At 42.6% G+C, this 15482-nt stretch overlaps 1 protein-coding gene across 2 annotated transcripts in view; it reads left to right on the forward strand.

Annotated features, from left to right (window-relative positions):
- Positions 1-15482, forward strand: part of CTNNBL1 (catenin beta like 1) — a 162788-nt gene that overhangs the window by 93458 nt on the left and 53848 nt on the right. For both annotated transcript variants that reach the window (XM_027977186.3, XM_004014562.6), the window contains exon 11: positions 5384-5565. In XM_027977186.3, coding sequence (XP_027832987.1) covers positions 5384-5565 — 182 coding nt within the window. The remainder of the gene's footprint in view (positions 1-5383; positions 5566-15482) is intronic.

Consider the following 15482-nt stretch of genomic DNA (forward strand, 5'->3'; position numbering starts at 1 on the left):
CAATTTTACTAACTATAATTATTTTGAGATTCTGCCACGTGTAACAATTGTTTGTCCCTTTTTCTTTGCTGGATAGTATTCCATTTAAGAATACATCAGTTTGTTTATTCATTTGTTGATGGACATTTAGATTTTCAGTTTTTTGCTTTTAAGAACAAAGCTACTGTTAATATTCATGTATGAAATCTTTGGGTGAACAATATTTTTCATCTCTTTTGGATAGATATCTATGAGTTGAATCCTATCTGGGATCAGTATGACAGTTAATCCTATCACATCTGGATCATATGATAGGTATACATAGTGTTTTGTATTTTAGTCATTCTAGTGGATGTGTATATAGGTGTCTTGTGGTTTTAATTTGAATTTCCCTCATGGCTAATGATATTGAGTGTCTTTTCATGTGCTTATTTGCCATCTACATATCTTCTTTGGTAGTGTATGGTTAGATCTTTTGCCCATTTTGAGCAGGGGTAAGAGTGGTTGTCTCATTATTAATATTTCTTTCTGTGTCATAGATACACTCTTGTCAGATATATGTTTTACAGATATTGTCTTCCAGTCCATAGCTTACCTTTTCATTTTCATAACATAGTCTTTTGAAAAGTTTTTATTGGGGATTAAGGGGGTGGCAGTCACTGCACCACGCATCTCACAGGATTTTAGTTCCCCAACCAGGAATTGAATCCAGGCCACCACAGTGAAATCCCCAAGTCCTAACCACTGGACTGCCAGGGAATTCCCAGAGAAGTTTTAAATTTTGATAAATAAAATTTTTTCACTTGTTCCAGTAATCTTTTTACTTTTTTCTCTTTGAGTAAACTTGGGTAGTTTGTGTCTTTTAGGGAATTCATTTTATCCAAGTGGTAGACTATTTTGGCATAAAGTTGTTCTTGAATATCCCCTTATTATCCTTTTAACTCCTATATAATCTGCAGGGATATATGCCTTCTGCTATTTCTAATGTTAGTCATTTGTGTCATCTTTTCAAAGAATCAGTTTTTATTTTCATTGATTTCTACTGGTTTTTTGTTTGTTTTCTGTTTCAGTGATTCCTACTCTGATCTTCATTATTGCTTTTCTTCTGATTGCTTGGGGTTTAATATGCTATTTTTCTGATTCCTCAAGAAGGGAATTTGAGATCGCTGACCTGACATCTTTCTTGAATTTTCTAATATATATTTAAAGGTATAAATTTCCCTCTAATTGCTGCTTTAAACCATGTTACACACATTTTACTATGTTGTATTTTCAGTTCAAAACACCTTCTAAATTCTCTTTTGATTTCATCTTTGACCCATGATATATTTAGAAGTGTATTATTTAGTTTTAAAATATTTGGGAATTTCCTTCCTTTTTTTTTTCTTTTGGCCATACCTCGTAGCATGGGGGTGGATCTTAGTTCCCCAAGCAAGGATCAAACCCTCATCCCTTGTGTTGGAAGGGTAGAATCTTTATGTGTGTGTGTGTGTGTGTGTGTGTGTGTGTGTGTGTGTGTGTGTGTGTGTGTGTGTGTTTTTATTTGTTTATTTTTGGCTGTGCTGGGTCTTCATTGCTGTGCAGGGGAACCGTGGAGTCTTGATCTCTGGACTGCCGGAGAAGTCTCCCACAGGTCTTTCTTTCTGTTTTTGATTTTTACTATGTTTTTTATGTCTCCTACAGTGCTAGAAACAAAAATCTTACCTTTGTTTTCTACATATTTGTTTCATTTTCTGGCACAGGCAGTCAAGAAATGGTTGGTACTAGTAGTTTATAAAAAATGAATGGGAATAGAAATGGAAAAAAATGAATCTAGCAATATAGAAGACTGCCACTATTCTATTTTAGAGGTGGAATATCTCTTAGCATCTGCCATAGCACTTGTGTTCTTTGGCACTGTACTTTGAGAGCACCTGTGAACTTAGTCATGTTGATCTTATGTCTAATTCATAGGAATCTTGGATCCTGGAAAGTGATATATTTGGGGTGCTAAAGGGAAATGAACTTAATCATGTACATTTTAAAGCAAACAAAAATGATCTCATATGGCATTATCCAAGATTTTTTGCAGAAATAAGTTTATGCTTCACAGTGTCTTTTAAAGAAGACTGTCACTGCCTATCACTCTTTTTCTTGATTCCTCACAGTCATCTGGTTGAGAAGGGAGTGGACTTTAATTCTTTTACTTGTCTTTTGAATAAGTTTCCTCCAGGGTTTAATCCCTCTTTTCTGCATATTTTGTTCACCCTCTTAGGGTAATCTTCACATCATTGATTCAATTACTAGCCATAGGTTTAATCATTCTTACACATGGGATCACAAAGAGTTGGAAGTGACTGAACACACACATTTCCCTCCATTTAAAAAAATTTATTTATTTATTTATTAATTTGTGTTTGGTTGCGCTTGGTCTTCGTTGCTGCACATGGGCTTTCTGTAGTTGCCGAGAGCCAGGACTGCTCTCTGGTTGCGGTGCACAGGCTTCTCACTGTGGTGGCTTCTCTTGTGAAGCACAGGCTCTAGGGGCTCTGGCTTCAGCAGTTGCAGCTTGCAGGGCTCAGTGGTTGTGGTGCGTGGGCCCAGTTGCTCTGCAGCGTGTGGAATCCTCCCAGACCAGGGATCGAACCCCTGTCCCTTGCATTGGCAGGCGGTCTGTCATCCACTGTACCACCAAGGGAAGTCCGTTTCCTTCTATTTTTAATCTCATTCCTGGACTGCAGACTAGTAAATCTAAGCTGGTGTCTCACCAGCACCCAGGATCAATCTGAACTCACCTCCTTTCACCCATAGTCTCTTGTTACTTCGTGTTTTTTACCAGTGTCTCTGCCTTCCATGTATTTCCGCTCTCTCTTCTACTTCTTCCTCTTCCCCTCCCTTGATACAGTCCAACCCACTGTAGCCAAGTATGATCTTTCTAATACACAGAATCAACTGGCTTCATTTTTTTCCTGCTGCCCCTCTGGCTCTTAATGTTCTCACAGGACCATGCACCGCTTCCCTGAATGTAACACGCTTACTCATGCCTTGTCATATGCTGTTGTTTCCTTCTGCTTGAAATACCCTTATCTTTTTTGCCGATCTGAGAAAGTCATCCAGTGCACCTTGGTTCAGGCATCATCCCCTTTGTGAGGCCTCCCTGACTCATAGTCAGCCCTCCTCCCTGCATTCATATTCTCCCCTGTATACACCTCCACTGTAGTACATGGCTCTTCTTCTCAGTATACCATGGTCTGCACATCTGTCTCCCCCTGTGAACTGCGCTCCTCAGAAGCATGAGCTGTGCCTCTCTTCACATCTCAGCTTAATATCTGGCACTTGTTAGGTGCTTCGTAAATATTTGATGAAAGAACAAACATACTCAGAATGCATGTTTATTACGAAAGCGTTTCTGTCTAATGAAGCGTAAGTAGATTAAAGCAACAGTGGGAGCTTCCCTCTCCTCCCCTTTCTGCCTCCTCAGAAGGTTCACCTTGGTAGAAGAGTAGATGACTCAGTCCTTTCCCACCAGCACCCATTTTATAGCCGCCAGCATCCACATTGGCCCTGGCATGATGGACAACCTGATGAACCCAGCCAAGACTAAGATAAACTACTTGTCCTCAAGTAGAATAAATATTTCAAATAAAGCCAACCCAAGAAAGTCAGGCCAAACAGCTATTGATTGCTAAAAGCCTGAACTTGAGCCCAATGAATATTCCAAAGTTCACCTCCATGCAGCTTGCCTAAATGGTGATCAATATGCAATTACTGCCCCCTTTAAAGGCGTCTTACACTGCCTACCTGGAAAAGGGTTTAACTTTTAAAATCTTTTGTTTGTTGAATTTGCTTAGGCAGGGAAAAAAGAGAGAGAGACTTGGCTAAACCAGCATCCTTTACCTTTAGCATTTCAAACAATTCTGTTAAATGTGAAATGGTCTGAATGTATGCGAAATGGTAACTGGAAGGTGCCCTGTTACATGATGGTCATTCATTTCAAGAGGACTTTTTCTGAGTGGCTAAACAGTAAGGATATTGTATTTCAGTTTCCTAATTTCTCCTCACATGGTTACATGCCCTAGTCATAACCTTTGTAAATTTAAGTTTGTAGAGTGGGATGCTGAAGTCCAGCTGTAGTGAAAACAAATATATTATTTGTCTAGTTTCCTTTCAGAATTTCATTTTGATGCAGAAAAACCCCTCCCTGCTGAATTTAGAAGTGTATTTACCCTCCTCCTGATATTTAAGATTTCATGTCTCACAAATATGCCTTTTTGCTACCCTGCCATAATCAGAGCTCTGTTGTTTTCACTTGCTCTCTTGTCATATTCTTTTAAAGGTGCCTCCTGACCCGCAAGCTCTGTCCTCCAGGCCCTTCATCACACTACTGCCAGATTAAGCTTTCAAAAATCTATTTATGTAGTGCCCTCCTTTTCTTAAACATTTCGTGACTTCTTCAGCGTCAGTGGCATGGAGCCCAGGTTCCTTGGGCAGCACAGCCAGGGCCTGTCGTGACCTGTTCCTGCCCACTTCCCCTCAATCGTCTCACCCACCCACCCCTGCCCCCGCACCCCCTCATCATTCAGAGCTACTTCCAGTCCCTCCAAGTGACACGCTCTTACAGACCTCCTGTGCCTTTGCGTATACTGCTTACCGCCGCCAATATCATGGCTTTCTCTTCTGTGCCTGGCAGATAATCATACTTCAGACTCAGTTCAGATGTCACAGTTGGAAACCCACATGCAAATCGATGCAGTTGGATCCTTAACTAATACCACATACACAGATTAATTCAAAAATAAAGATCCAAATATAAGAACTAAAACTAGTACACTCTTAGAAGAAAACATAGGTTTAAATCTTAATGACGTTGAATTTGGCAATGATGACACTGTTCTATAATTGCCTAAGGTGATGGTGGCACATTTCTGAATATTCTAAGATCCATTGAATGTATAATTTTAAATGGGTGAATTGTAATGGTGTGTCAACTATATCTTGATAAAGCTGTTAAAGAGAAAGAAAAAGGAAGAATAGGTGATCCATAATCCACACCTTGAAATAACCTGTTAGTATTTTGATCTGTTTCTTTCCAGTGTCTTCTAATGCATATTTTTTATGTATTTTTACATGAGGTAATGCCTCATATGGAATTTTGAATATTATTTTTCATGCTTACCATTATGATCATAAGAACTTGTTCATTCTAACACCTACTCTCCTGATTGTTAATAAGTATGTAATATTCCACGTAGATATACTATAATGTAATAATGTTTTGACTGGTGGACCTTTAAATTATTTTTGCTTTTATTTTTCTTTTTTCCATTGTAATGAATTTTGCAGTAAATACACTTTTTTTTTTTTTTTTTTTAAAGACTAGACCATGCTCATGAAATGCCTTATGTAAAACCTCTTTTGTTCCCAGAGAAAAGAAGATCTCCCGGAGCAGTGCCCTGAAAGTGCTGGACCATGCCATGATTGGACCCGAGGGCACAGACAACTGCCACAAGTTTGTTGACATTCTCGGCTTACGGACCATCTTTCCCCTTTTTATGAAGTCTCCCAGGAAGATCAAGAAAGTGGGAACCACTGAGAAGGAGCATGAAGGTAGGGTTCACTGGAGAAGTCAGCCTCATTGAAAGGTGTTAGGAGAAATGGGGGAGATGAGAGCTGCTTTGCAAAGTGCTGTGCAGCTGAGGAGTCGACTCTTAGGTGGAAGTGTGCTACGTTTTTCTTTTTTATCTGCTTATTTTCTGTGCATGGAAAAGCAACCCGGTGACCCCTGGTCACGGATGGCCTTTGCCACACTGCTTCTGGTGGTTCCATTCCCTGCTGGCCTGTTAATAAGCCTGTGCGTGAAGGTTTTGTTTTCTTCACTGTAATTTGTAGCGAGGTGTCTCTCTGATGGAAGACCCTTTTGAAAAGAGTAATGGGGTAGCAGCACATGTCACCTCCGGAGTAGCACTTTCGTGTACTTCTGTATTAAAGTATGATTCAGCCAAGATCAGGAATTGCCGAAATAAACTATTTACAGCCCAGGTGCCCCTTTTTATGTTTCTGCTCCCTGGTGGTGCGCACTCCCAGCAAAATGCCATGAATCGCGGTGCTGTAAGCTGAGTGGTTGCTGCTAGACCAGTCCCGCCCTGCTGTAGTCTAGTGGCCTGCTGCTTCCCTCTCCCAGTAAATGACGGCAGTGCAATCTGGAAGGCCCCGGATTTATGAGCATTGACGGTTCTGCTGGAGGCTAACAAACACTTGCAGAGGGAATTTACATGGTTGGGTGGTTATTTTAAAGTATGGAGAAAGGGCTACAGGGGGATAAGGTGGTGGTGTGTATAAAAGAGGAGGACCTGGGCTGGCTGACTGGCTAATTTGGTCGTCTTATCAGAAGTTAACATCTGTCCCATGATTTGATTTTTTTTTTTATCAGTGATTAGTAGAACAGGATAGATATCTGCAGAATCTTTTTTATTCCTTACCCTCCTAGATAAAAGTCTTTTTTCATCTTGACTTGACTTAGTCTCTACCAACTTGAAATGGCTAAAAGGAAGGTGGTGTGGCATGTCTTCAGTGGTTACCACCAGGGATACCTTCTTTGATGGAATCCCCTCTCCAGACACAGCAAAAAGTCTGGCAGGGAAGAACTCTGGACTGGAGGTCTGATAACACATAGAAAGTTCAGGTCACCTCAAACCAGGTACTGACTGAAACCCCAGCTGTTGAAACCCCAGCTGTGAACATGTTAACCCCATTGCTGGTTTTTTTTCTTTCCTCAATGGAAATTTATGCATGGGAGAGAGAATGAATGGTCTTGAAGATCTTGGAGATAAAATTTAGGAGACTGTCACCATTCATTGAAATCCTGCCACATTCCTAGCACAGCTGCATTATGTGCTACCTTGTTTGGGCCTTACGAGTGCCTGCTCAGTCACCTCATTTGTGTCTGGCTCTTTGTGACCCTACGGACTATAGCCTAGCAGGCTTCTCTGTCCATGGGATTCTCCAGGCAAGAAATGCTGGAGTGAGTTGTCATCCCCTCCTCCAGGGGATCTTCCCGACCCAGGGATCAAACCCATGTCTGTTACATCTCCTGCATTGGCAGGCGGGTTCTTCACCACTAGTTCCACCTCATTTGGACCTCACAACCCATGAAATAGATGGTACTATCCTTGTTCTTTAGATGAGGAGATCAAGTGAGGAAGGAACCAAGCTGTGGTTCTACAGCTAAGTAGCTGTGTGACTTTAGACACTACTTAACTTCTCTGGACTGCATTTTCCTTCCTGCTCTGTTAGATGCAGAAACTAGAGTAGTGAATAAAAAAGCTCTGATATCGGTACCATAAGGTCTCTGAGAAGACAAGTGACAGATTCAGTAAGCAGCTGTTTTCCTTCTGAAAAATGTGCCCGGTGGCGTGCTGGTAACAGTACATTTGCTTTAGAGTACCCGTATTAGGAATTTGATAACATTGTATTAGTGAGGGCAATGGCTTGGGAAGACAGCTCCTGGAAGGCGTGTTTGGACTATAATGGGCTGGGGAGGATGAGCTCTGCATCCTGAATACACTGGCACCCAAAGAGCAGTGAACCCCGAGGAGGAAACACAGCCCCGGCCCTTCTCCCACCCCGCCTAGCTGCCTCTGCTCCTGGCTGTGAGCAGTAGGGTGCGAATGCAGGCAGGGCGAAGCACGGGCGCCTTGTGCAAGATTTCTTTGTCCTGTCTTCTGGGTCACTCTGCACATGCTCAGTCTTCTGAAGCAAGTGGACCAGGTGTGTGTGGTAAGCTGGAGCACAGCAGCCTCCAGCATCAGGAGTGTTTGCGAACATGTCCAGCCCCAGGTTTTGACCATGCTCTTACCTCCATCTTAACAATTTTCTCTGACCTGTGCACCTGACTGCCTTTCTATCATCCTTCAAGTCCTCAGTTTTAGTGTCACTTGCTCAGGGAAACATAACATGAGCCCCAGGGCTAGAATAGAACCTCTTCTGAAGTGAACTCTTGGACCCTGGACTTTGACTTCATAGCCCTGAAGACTATGAAACTAATAACGTTGTCAACTCTGGATCCCAGGGCCTAGCCCTGTGCTTGACATGTGGTAGATGCACAGTGTATGTTTCTGGACTGCGTGAATGGATAATTGCTTCCCTAAAAGACTGCTCATTAAAGACAAACAGGGATTTGGGGCTCTCCAGAACCTTGCAAGGTTGAGTCAGTACAGTTGATGGTTGTTGATCATGCCCCTGGGGCTAGTGGTTTTTCTTCCAGCTTGTTTGGAAGCAAAACCAAGAGGGTTCTTAGCCTTAAGTTTTTCTTTGTCTCATGTGCTTAGATGGAGAAGGAAATGGCAACCCACTCCAGTACTCTTGCCTGGAAAATCCCACGGATGGAGGAGCCTGGTGGGCTACAGTCCATGGGGTCGCAAAGAGTCAGACACGACTGAGTGACTTCACTTTCACTTTTCACCTTCATGCATTGGAGAAGAAAATGGCAACCCACTCCAGTATTCTTGCCTGGAGAATCCCAGGGACAGAGGAGCCTGGTGGGCTGCCGTCTATGGGGTCGCAGAGAGTCGTACACGACTGAAGCAACTTAGCAGCAGGAGCAGCAGTATGTGCTTAGAAATTATGGCAGAACTGCTCTCCTCTCCTTTAGAGCTGTGCCTTTCAGAGCCCTGTCATGGATAGAACTTCCTTAGAGGCGAGGCCACCCTATGACAAACTCCTTTTGGAAATCTAGCAACTCCTAATAAAGCACTGTGGGCTGGGAGTTAGCTTGCCTGTCCAGAACCTCTGAATGGCTGCCCTGTAAGCTTCCCTTTCTTGTCAAATTCAAGATTAAGTTCATCCTGGTCCAGTCTCAGCCCCTGTCACTTCTCAAAACTTTCCCAAACTCATATGATAGTAATATAGCCTGGTGTGGTACAGAGGATCCACTGCTTATCCACGGGGTTAATTTTTAAACTCTCCGAGCCTTGTTGTTAAGTTGTGTTTGACTCTTTGCAGCCCCATGGACTGCAGCACTCCAGGTTTCCCTGTCCTTCACTATTTCTCTGAGTTTGCTCAAGTTCAAGTCCACTGAGTCAGTGATGCTATCTAATCATTTCATCCTCTGCTGCCCTCTTCTCCTTTCACCTTCAGTCTTTCCCAGCGTCAGGGTCTTTTCCAGTGAATTCTTGCCCCTTATGTAAAATGCTAGGTCTACCACCGAGGATGGTTGTGAGGGTCAGGTGAAGTAACATATACAAGCTTAGTGTAGACTCTAGAATATGGTAGGCACTTCAGGAAGTATAAGATCTCCACTAAATCTGTCTCCAGTTCTGCCCAACCTGGCCTTAGTCACACATACTCATTCTTCTAGGAGGTCGCTGGGAAGCCAGGCAGAGACTTGCCCACACCCCAGGTTGGGAGAGTGTGGGTTTTATTGGCCTGCAGTCTAATTGCCATGTGATAGCTTCTGGAGAATAGGCAGACTCATTCTTGATGGGACTGTCAGGAGTCCTGATATGCTAAATAGAGGACTGGCATAAAAACAACCATGTTTTATGTTCCCCAAGCCAACAGAAGGGCTTGAGAGAGGACAGTCTCTAGATTAAGCTGACTCTAGAGAGAGAAGGGAAGAAGCAGACACCACCCTTATAACCTAGAATTGCTGGGAATGTAGTTCTTCTTTTGTGAGTTGGGATGAAGAGGGAAAAGAATTATTGTAATTGAAATACATTCAGGTTCACATAATAAAACCTTCTGAAATAGATCAGGGGAGGCACTTAGCTTGGGGGATGGGTTGGGAAGAAAAAATTTGCCCTTGGGTACAATAGCATGATTGGCTGCCGCCTTGGTTTTATAGAGAATAGCACAGTATGTATTGTCTCCTTGGAATTAACTGCTTCAGAATATGAGGGAAGAAGAACAGAGCTGGGATCCAGAAATGGCATTTGACCTTTACTTCTTGTCTCTTTTAAAAATTCTTATTAAAATAGGTCCAATTTTCCATGTATTGCTTCATTAGGTAGGTGAGTTATTGAGTTTATAGCAGTTCTAGTTAATTGCGCTGTTTTAACATGGTTCCCCTGGAGGCTATTAGAGGCTTTAAGGGGGTGAGCTACTAAGCAGTGTGTAGGTGTGTGGTGTGCATGGTAGGCATATGTGCACATTTTAGCTCATCCACAATGGCAGCGGTTGAGAACAGGTCACTGCTTTAAAGAATACTTTTCTGTCATCTGCAAAGAATTGTAAGTGATTCTGGGGGACTCCTCAAGTCAGGAGGTATGCAGTTGCCTGGTACTTACAGGCTCCTGACAGTGAGGACCTGCAGACCAGAGCTCCCACCACCTACCAGGGTTAGAAAAGGGAAATAGCAAAAGCTTTCCTGCAGTCAGAGAAGAAAGGAGTTTAGCCAACACAGGCAAAAAAAAATTGTATCGTGTCCATGGTGGGCTGTGGTAATGACATGGCATTGTTTAGGGCCGACTTTTAATTTTATAGGGCCTCATACTATGTAAAGCCCTATTATGTGACAGGATAATAGGGTTTCCCAGGGTTCCATCTCCAGATCCTTTGCTTCAGCCTGTCCCTCAAGCATTCATTTTCACATGGATTGGCAGTGTTGTCCCCCAATTCTTTTTCTTTTTTTTTAGTTCCTCACACTCTCCTTGATCTCATCTACTACCTACAGCTTTAACCTCTGTTTGCCACTGATTTCCAAGTCTTCAGCCTTGTCTCTTTCCCAGGCTGTAATCAACACAGCTAGTTAACCAGAAGACAGCTGCCCCAGGTACTCAAAGTCAGCTCATTCAAAACCCTACTCATTCCTTCCAAGTCTCTTTTGCTTTTCCTATACTGGTAAATGGCACCACTTCTACCCATGGCACCCTACTCCACACCCAAGGCAGAAATCCACACACCATGCTTAATTCTTAATATTCCCCACATGTACATGAAAAGACTTGGGTTGGTGTCTTGGTCCTGTCATTTTACTAGCTTTATGACTTTGGGAATGTTCCTTGACCTCCCTGAGCCTAGAGTTCCTCAACTGTAAAGTTGGGATAATATTGAAATCTATCTTTTTATAAGGTTGCTATGCGAGGATTAAATGAAATAATACCGATCGACTGCTTAACACTGTGCCTGCTTCACTAATACTAGCGGCTGGGGTGCGGGTAGGATTCCTATTTGTGTTTCTCTTCTTTCTACACTGTTAGTAGTTTTTTTTGTTTTGTTTATTTTGACTCCGCCAGGTCTTAATTGCAGCACACGACATCTTTAGTTGCGGCACGTGAGATCTAGTTCCCTGACCAGGGATCAAACCCAGGCCTCCTGCATTGGGAGCTTGGAGTCTTAGCCACTGGACCACCAGAGAACTCCCTCTCTTGGTAGTTTTAATTAAAAGTACCCTCCAGATGAAATCCTTTTCCCCCTGAGTCTGCCATTTAAGGAGTAGATGTAAACATCCCAGTCTTGATGAGACAAGACCTCCCCCACAGAGGGTATGACTGGGGAGCCCCAGACCCCCACTGCTTCATATCATGTAAACAGAGAATTCAAAGATCCCCCCACACATAGTTTTTTCTGTGTTCCTCAAGCTTGAAAATCCCAGAGTTGATTATAGTGATCAGAACAATGAGCAAGTGAAGAGTAAATGGTATTTAATTTTAAGAGTACCATTAAGCCATCTACTAACAGGCACTTTTATGTTAAACAAGGATGGAAATGTCTGGCTGTTGTTTTTTGTTGCCATCCGAAAACCTTCTAACTGAATAGTTCCTGGATCCATTTCTTTTCTCTCCCTCCAGCTACTTGTCTCATTGCTGACCTCAGATGACAAAACATAAGGATGCTGAAATAAGCAGTGTTTGGACTTAAGGGGTTCCTCTTAAGGCTTCCTCATCAGGCTTCAGGGAATGATTCTGAGTGTTGCACAGCTGGTTTGCTAACTGGTTCCAGTCATATGAAAGAGTAACAACCCACTGGCCTTTCTCAAGTAGAGCACAGCGCAGTAGCTTGCCACTGAGGAAGACAGTAAAGCAGTGGATATATTTAGTATCCTGGAAACTGCTCCTGCCCTTTTGTAGGAAGAAGGTCATGGCCAGCTCTCATTTTATTGGGCATCTGATCTTCCCGACCCAGGGATTGAACCCAGGTCTCCTGCATTGGCGGGTGGATTCTTTACCTCTGAGCCAGCTAGGAAGCCCCTGTACTGATATACCAAGGGTGTTGTAGGCGTATATACTTTATGAATTAGGCATTTCTATCATCTTTTTATAGGTGAGTCTCAGAGAGTTTGTTAACTACCAAATACCTTTCAACAAGCGAGTGGCAAAGCAGAAGTTTAGCCTAGTCCGCTTCTAAAGCTTCTTCTAACACCAATGGCTCCAGTGGTCTTCTGGTTGGTACCCAGAGGCAACAGAGCATAGGGAAAAGGAGGACTGTCTTTGTGAGACAACCTGGCTTCACGTCCCAGCTCTGCCCCCAAGCTAGCTGGTAGCCTTAGGGAAGTTATTCTTTCTAGACCTTCCATTCCTCTTCAGTCAACAAGCCAGATAAAAACCTCCCTCAAATTGTTGTGGGAAGAATAATGATCATGAGCATCCTATATAGTCTCTAGCAAGTAGACATTTACCAAACGGTGAAATAGTTACTGTGTCTCCACTTCCTTTCAAAAATAGTCATCCTTACCTCTCTGATTTCACATTTACATTTACATGTCACATGTAGTCTCCTTGACTTTTGTGGGTTTGAAGCCCAGTTGTGGACCAGGACTCCATATGTGGGGAGGCTGGGTTATAACAAGAGCTACCAAGAGATGAGACAGCTAGTTTATCGTGATGGCCTGCCAGTCAGGATCCTTAGGTATAATCCTGGTTGTGCTAGTCCTGTCAAAATTCATCACATCTTGAATGAAGTACCAGACCTTTCTATTTCCATCTGATGCTCTGTGGATAAGAGCCCTAACGGTAGATGAGTGAGGCTTCATTCATTCTTTTATCAAACAAACCACTAGCTCTTCTTTGCGCCAGGCGTGGTGCTGTAGATGGACGGTGAATAAGCTCACAGTCCAGTTAGGGAGACGTGGAAACCTGTGTTTATAGTACAAGGGAAAATGATAGAAGAGAGCACAGATCAGGGGCTCCTTGGTGGTGGAAGAACAGATGGAGGTTAGAAACAGCTCCACCTTGGCAGTGTGGCTCTTGAGCCAAACCTTAGATCTGAGTTAGCCAGGTGAAGTGAAGTCGCTCAGTCGTTTCCGACTCTTTGCGACCCCATGGACTGTAGCCTTACCAGGCTCCTCTGTCCATGGGATTTTCCAGGCAATAGTACTGGAGTGGATTGCCATTTCCTTCTCCAGGGGATCTTCCTGACCCAGGGATCGAACCCAGGTCTCCCTCATTGTAGACAGGCACTTTACCGTCTGAGCCACCAGGGAAGTCCGTTAGCCAGGTGAAGGAATGTTAAATGAAAAAAAAAAAAAAAAGGCACCATGTATAAAATAAAAGATGGGAGGTACAGGCTATAGTGAGCCTTTAAACCTCACTGCCCCTCAGAATCATATGGAAACTTGTTTAAAATATAGCCTCCTGGGACATGTTTCAGAGTTTCTGATTCCACCAGTCTGCATTATATTGGTGGATCTGTACTTTGTTAAGCTTGCCACGAGTACCCTCTGAGACCAGTCTGGCACCAGCCCTTGGTAAGAAGAGCATAGAGCAGAAGATTAGACTAGTTAAGCAGAAGCCAGACCTTGGAGGACTCTGCAGAGCTGTTGTGAGGACTGACTGAGTTAATACATGTGCAGTGCTTAAGATAGTACTTGGCACATGGTAAGCATTCATTAATATTGATAGTTATTGCTGTTCTTATATTATGATTAAAAAAAGCCTCCTCCAAATTTTTATATGTCATAGGTATAGTACTAATTTTAATTATTTTGACTATTTCAGCTAATTTAGCATAAACTCAATTTTGATATTGAGGGCCTGGGTGGAAAGAATGAAGGAGAAACATTTATCACTGTTTTTCTTCTGCGTTTTCATTTTGCCAGGGAGAAACTTAGTTCTTCAGTGGCAGCATTAGCTGAATTCTTATTTTGGATATAGAATTTTCCACTGGCACATTTATTATTTTGTCAATATGACTCTGTTAGTTTTCATTTATTATCTTGATTAAATTTTATAGAAATAGTTTAGTATGCAGCATATCTCCTTTATAGAAGTAAAACCAATACCAGGAATGTGGAAACAGCAGTCAAGAAATAGCCAAACCTTTATAGGTTATTTCTTCAGTGTTGGGTGGTACCAAAATGAGGAATAACTTAGGAGCTAGACAGTAATTAAGTGGTTTGTTAAACCTGGCTTATAATAACCTGGTTTATTAAAATTCAACACGTAATCTTTTCTGTGTTGTTGTTCAGTTGCTCAGTCGTGTATGACTGTCTGCAACCCCATGGACTGTGACACACCAGGCTGCTCTGTCCTCCACTTTCTCCCGGAGATTGCTCAAATTCATATCCATTGGAAGAAAAGATATGACAAACCTAGATAGCATATTAAAAAGCAGAGACATCACTTTGCCACCAAAGGTCTGTATAGTCATAGCTATAATTTTTCCAGCAGTCATGTACAGATGTGAGATTTGGACCATAAAGAAGGCTGAGCAACAAAGAATTGATGCTTTCGAGCTGTGGTGCTAGAGAAGACTCTTGAGAGTCCCTTGGACAGCAAGGAGATCAAATCAGTCAATCCTAAAGGAAATCAACCCTGAATATTCAGTGGAAGGACTGATGCTGAAGTTAAAGTTCCAATACTTTGGCTACCTAATGCAAAGAGCTGACTCATTGGGAAAGACCCTGATGCTGGGAAAGATTGAGGGTAGGAGGAGAAGCGGGAAACAGAGGATGAGATGGTTGGGTGGCATCACTGACTCCATGGACATGAGTTTGAGCAAACTGCAGGACATACTGAAGGACAAGGAAGCCTGGAGTGCTGCAGTCCATGGGGTCACAAAACATCAGACACGACTGAGTGACTGAACAACAACATGTCCATTGAATGGTGATGCTATCTAACCATCTCATCCTCTGCTGCCCTCTTCTTTTGCCTTCAGTCTTTCCGAGTGTCAGGATCTCTTCCAGGGTCTCTTCTCTTCGCATCTTTACCATGATATGCTTCTTAATGTTATTATTTGGGGGCTTTTTTTGTTGAGTACTCTGATAGGCAAAAGCCTATCAGGTAAAAACAATTCATTATATCATTTCACCTAATCCTCACAAGAGCCCTGTGAGCCATACATTATTACCTACATTTTACAAGTGAGAACACTGAGACATAAATAAGTTGTCATTTTCCAAAGACACAGCTAGTACATGGCCTTCCTAGGATTTTAAGCTAAGCTTTTTCCATGGTTTCTGAACATTGAATCCTTTGCAGTGCTCTTCTAATTCTTCTTTTAATCATAAATCAGAGCTTGCCCAGTATTTAGTGGGCCTGATTTAAACTGCTGTGTGGTATCTTTGCCTGTTTGATTTCTTTTCAGTC

This window comes from Ovis aries, chromosome 13, assembly GCF_016772045.2.
Source record: "Ovis aries strain OAR_USU_Benz2616 breed Rambouillet chromosome 13, ARS-UI_Ramb_v3.0, whole genome shotgun sequence".
Taxonomy (NCBI): Eukaryota; Metazoa; Chordata; class Mammalia; order Artiodactyla; family Bovidae; genus Ovis; species Ovis aries.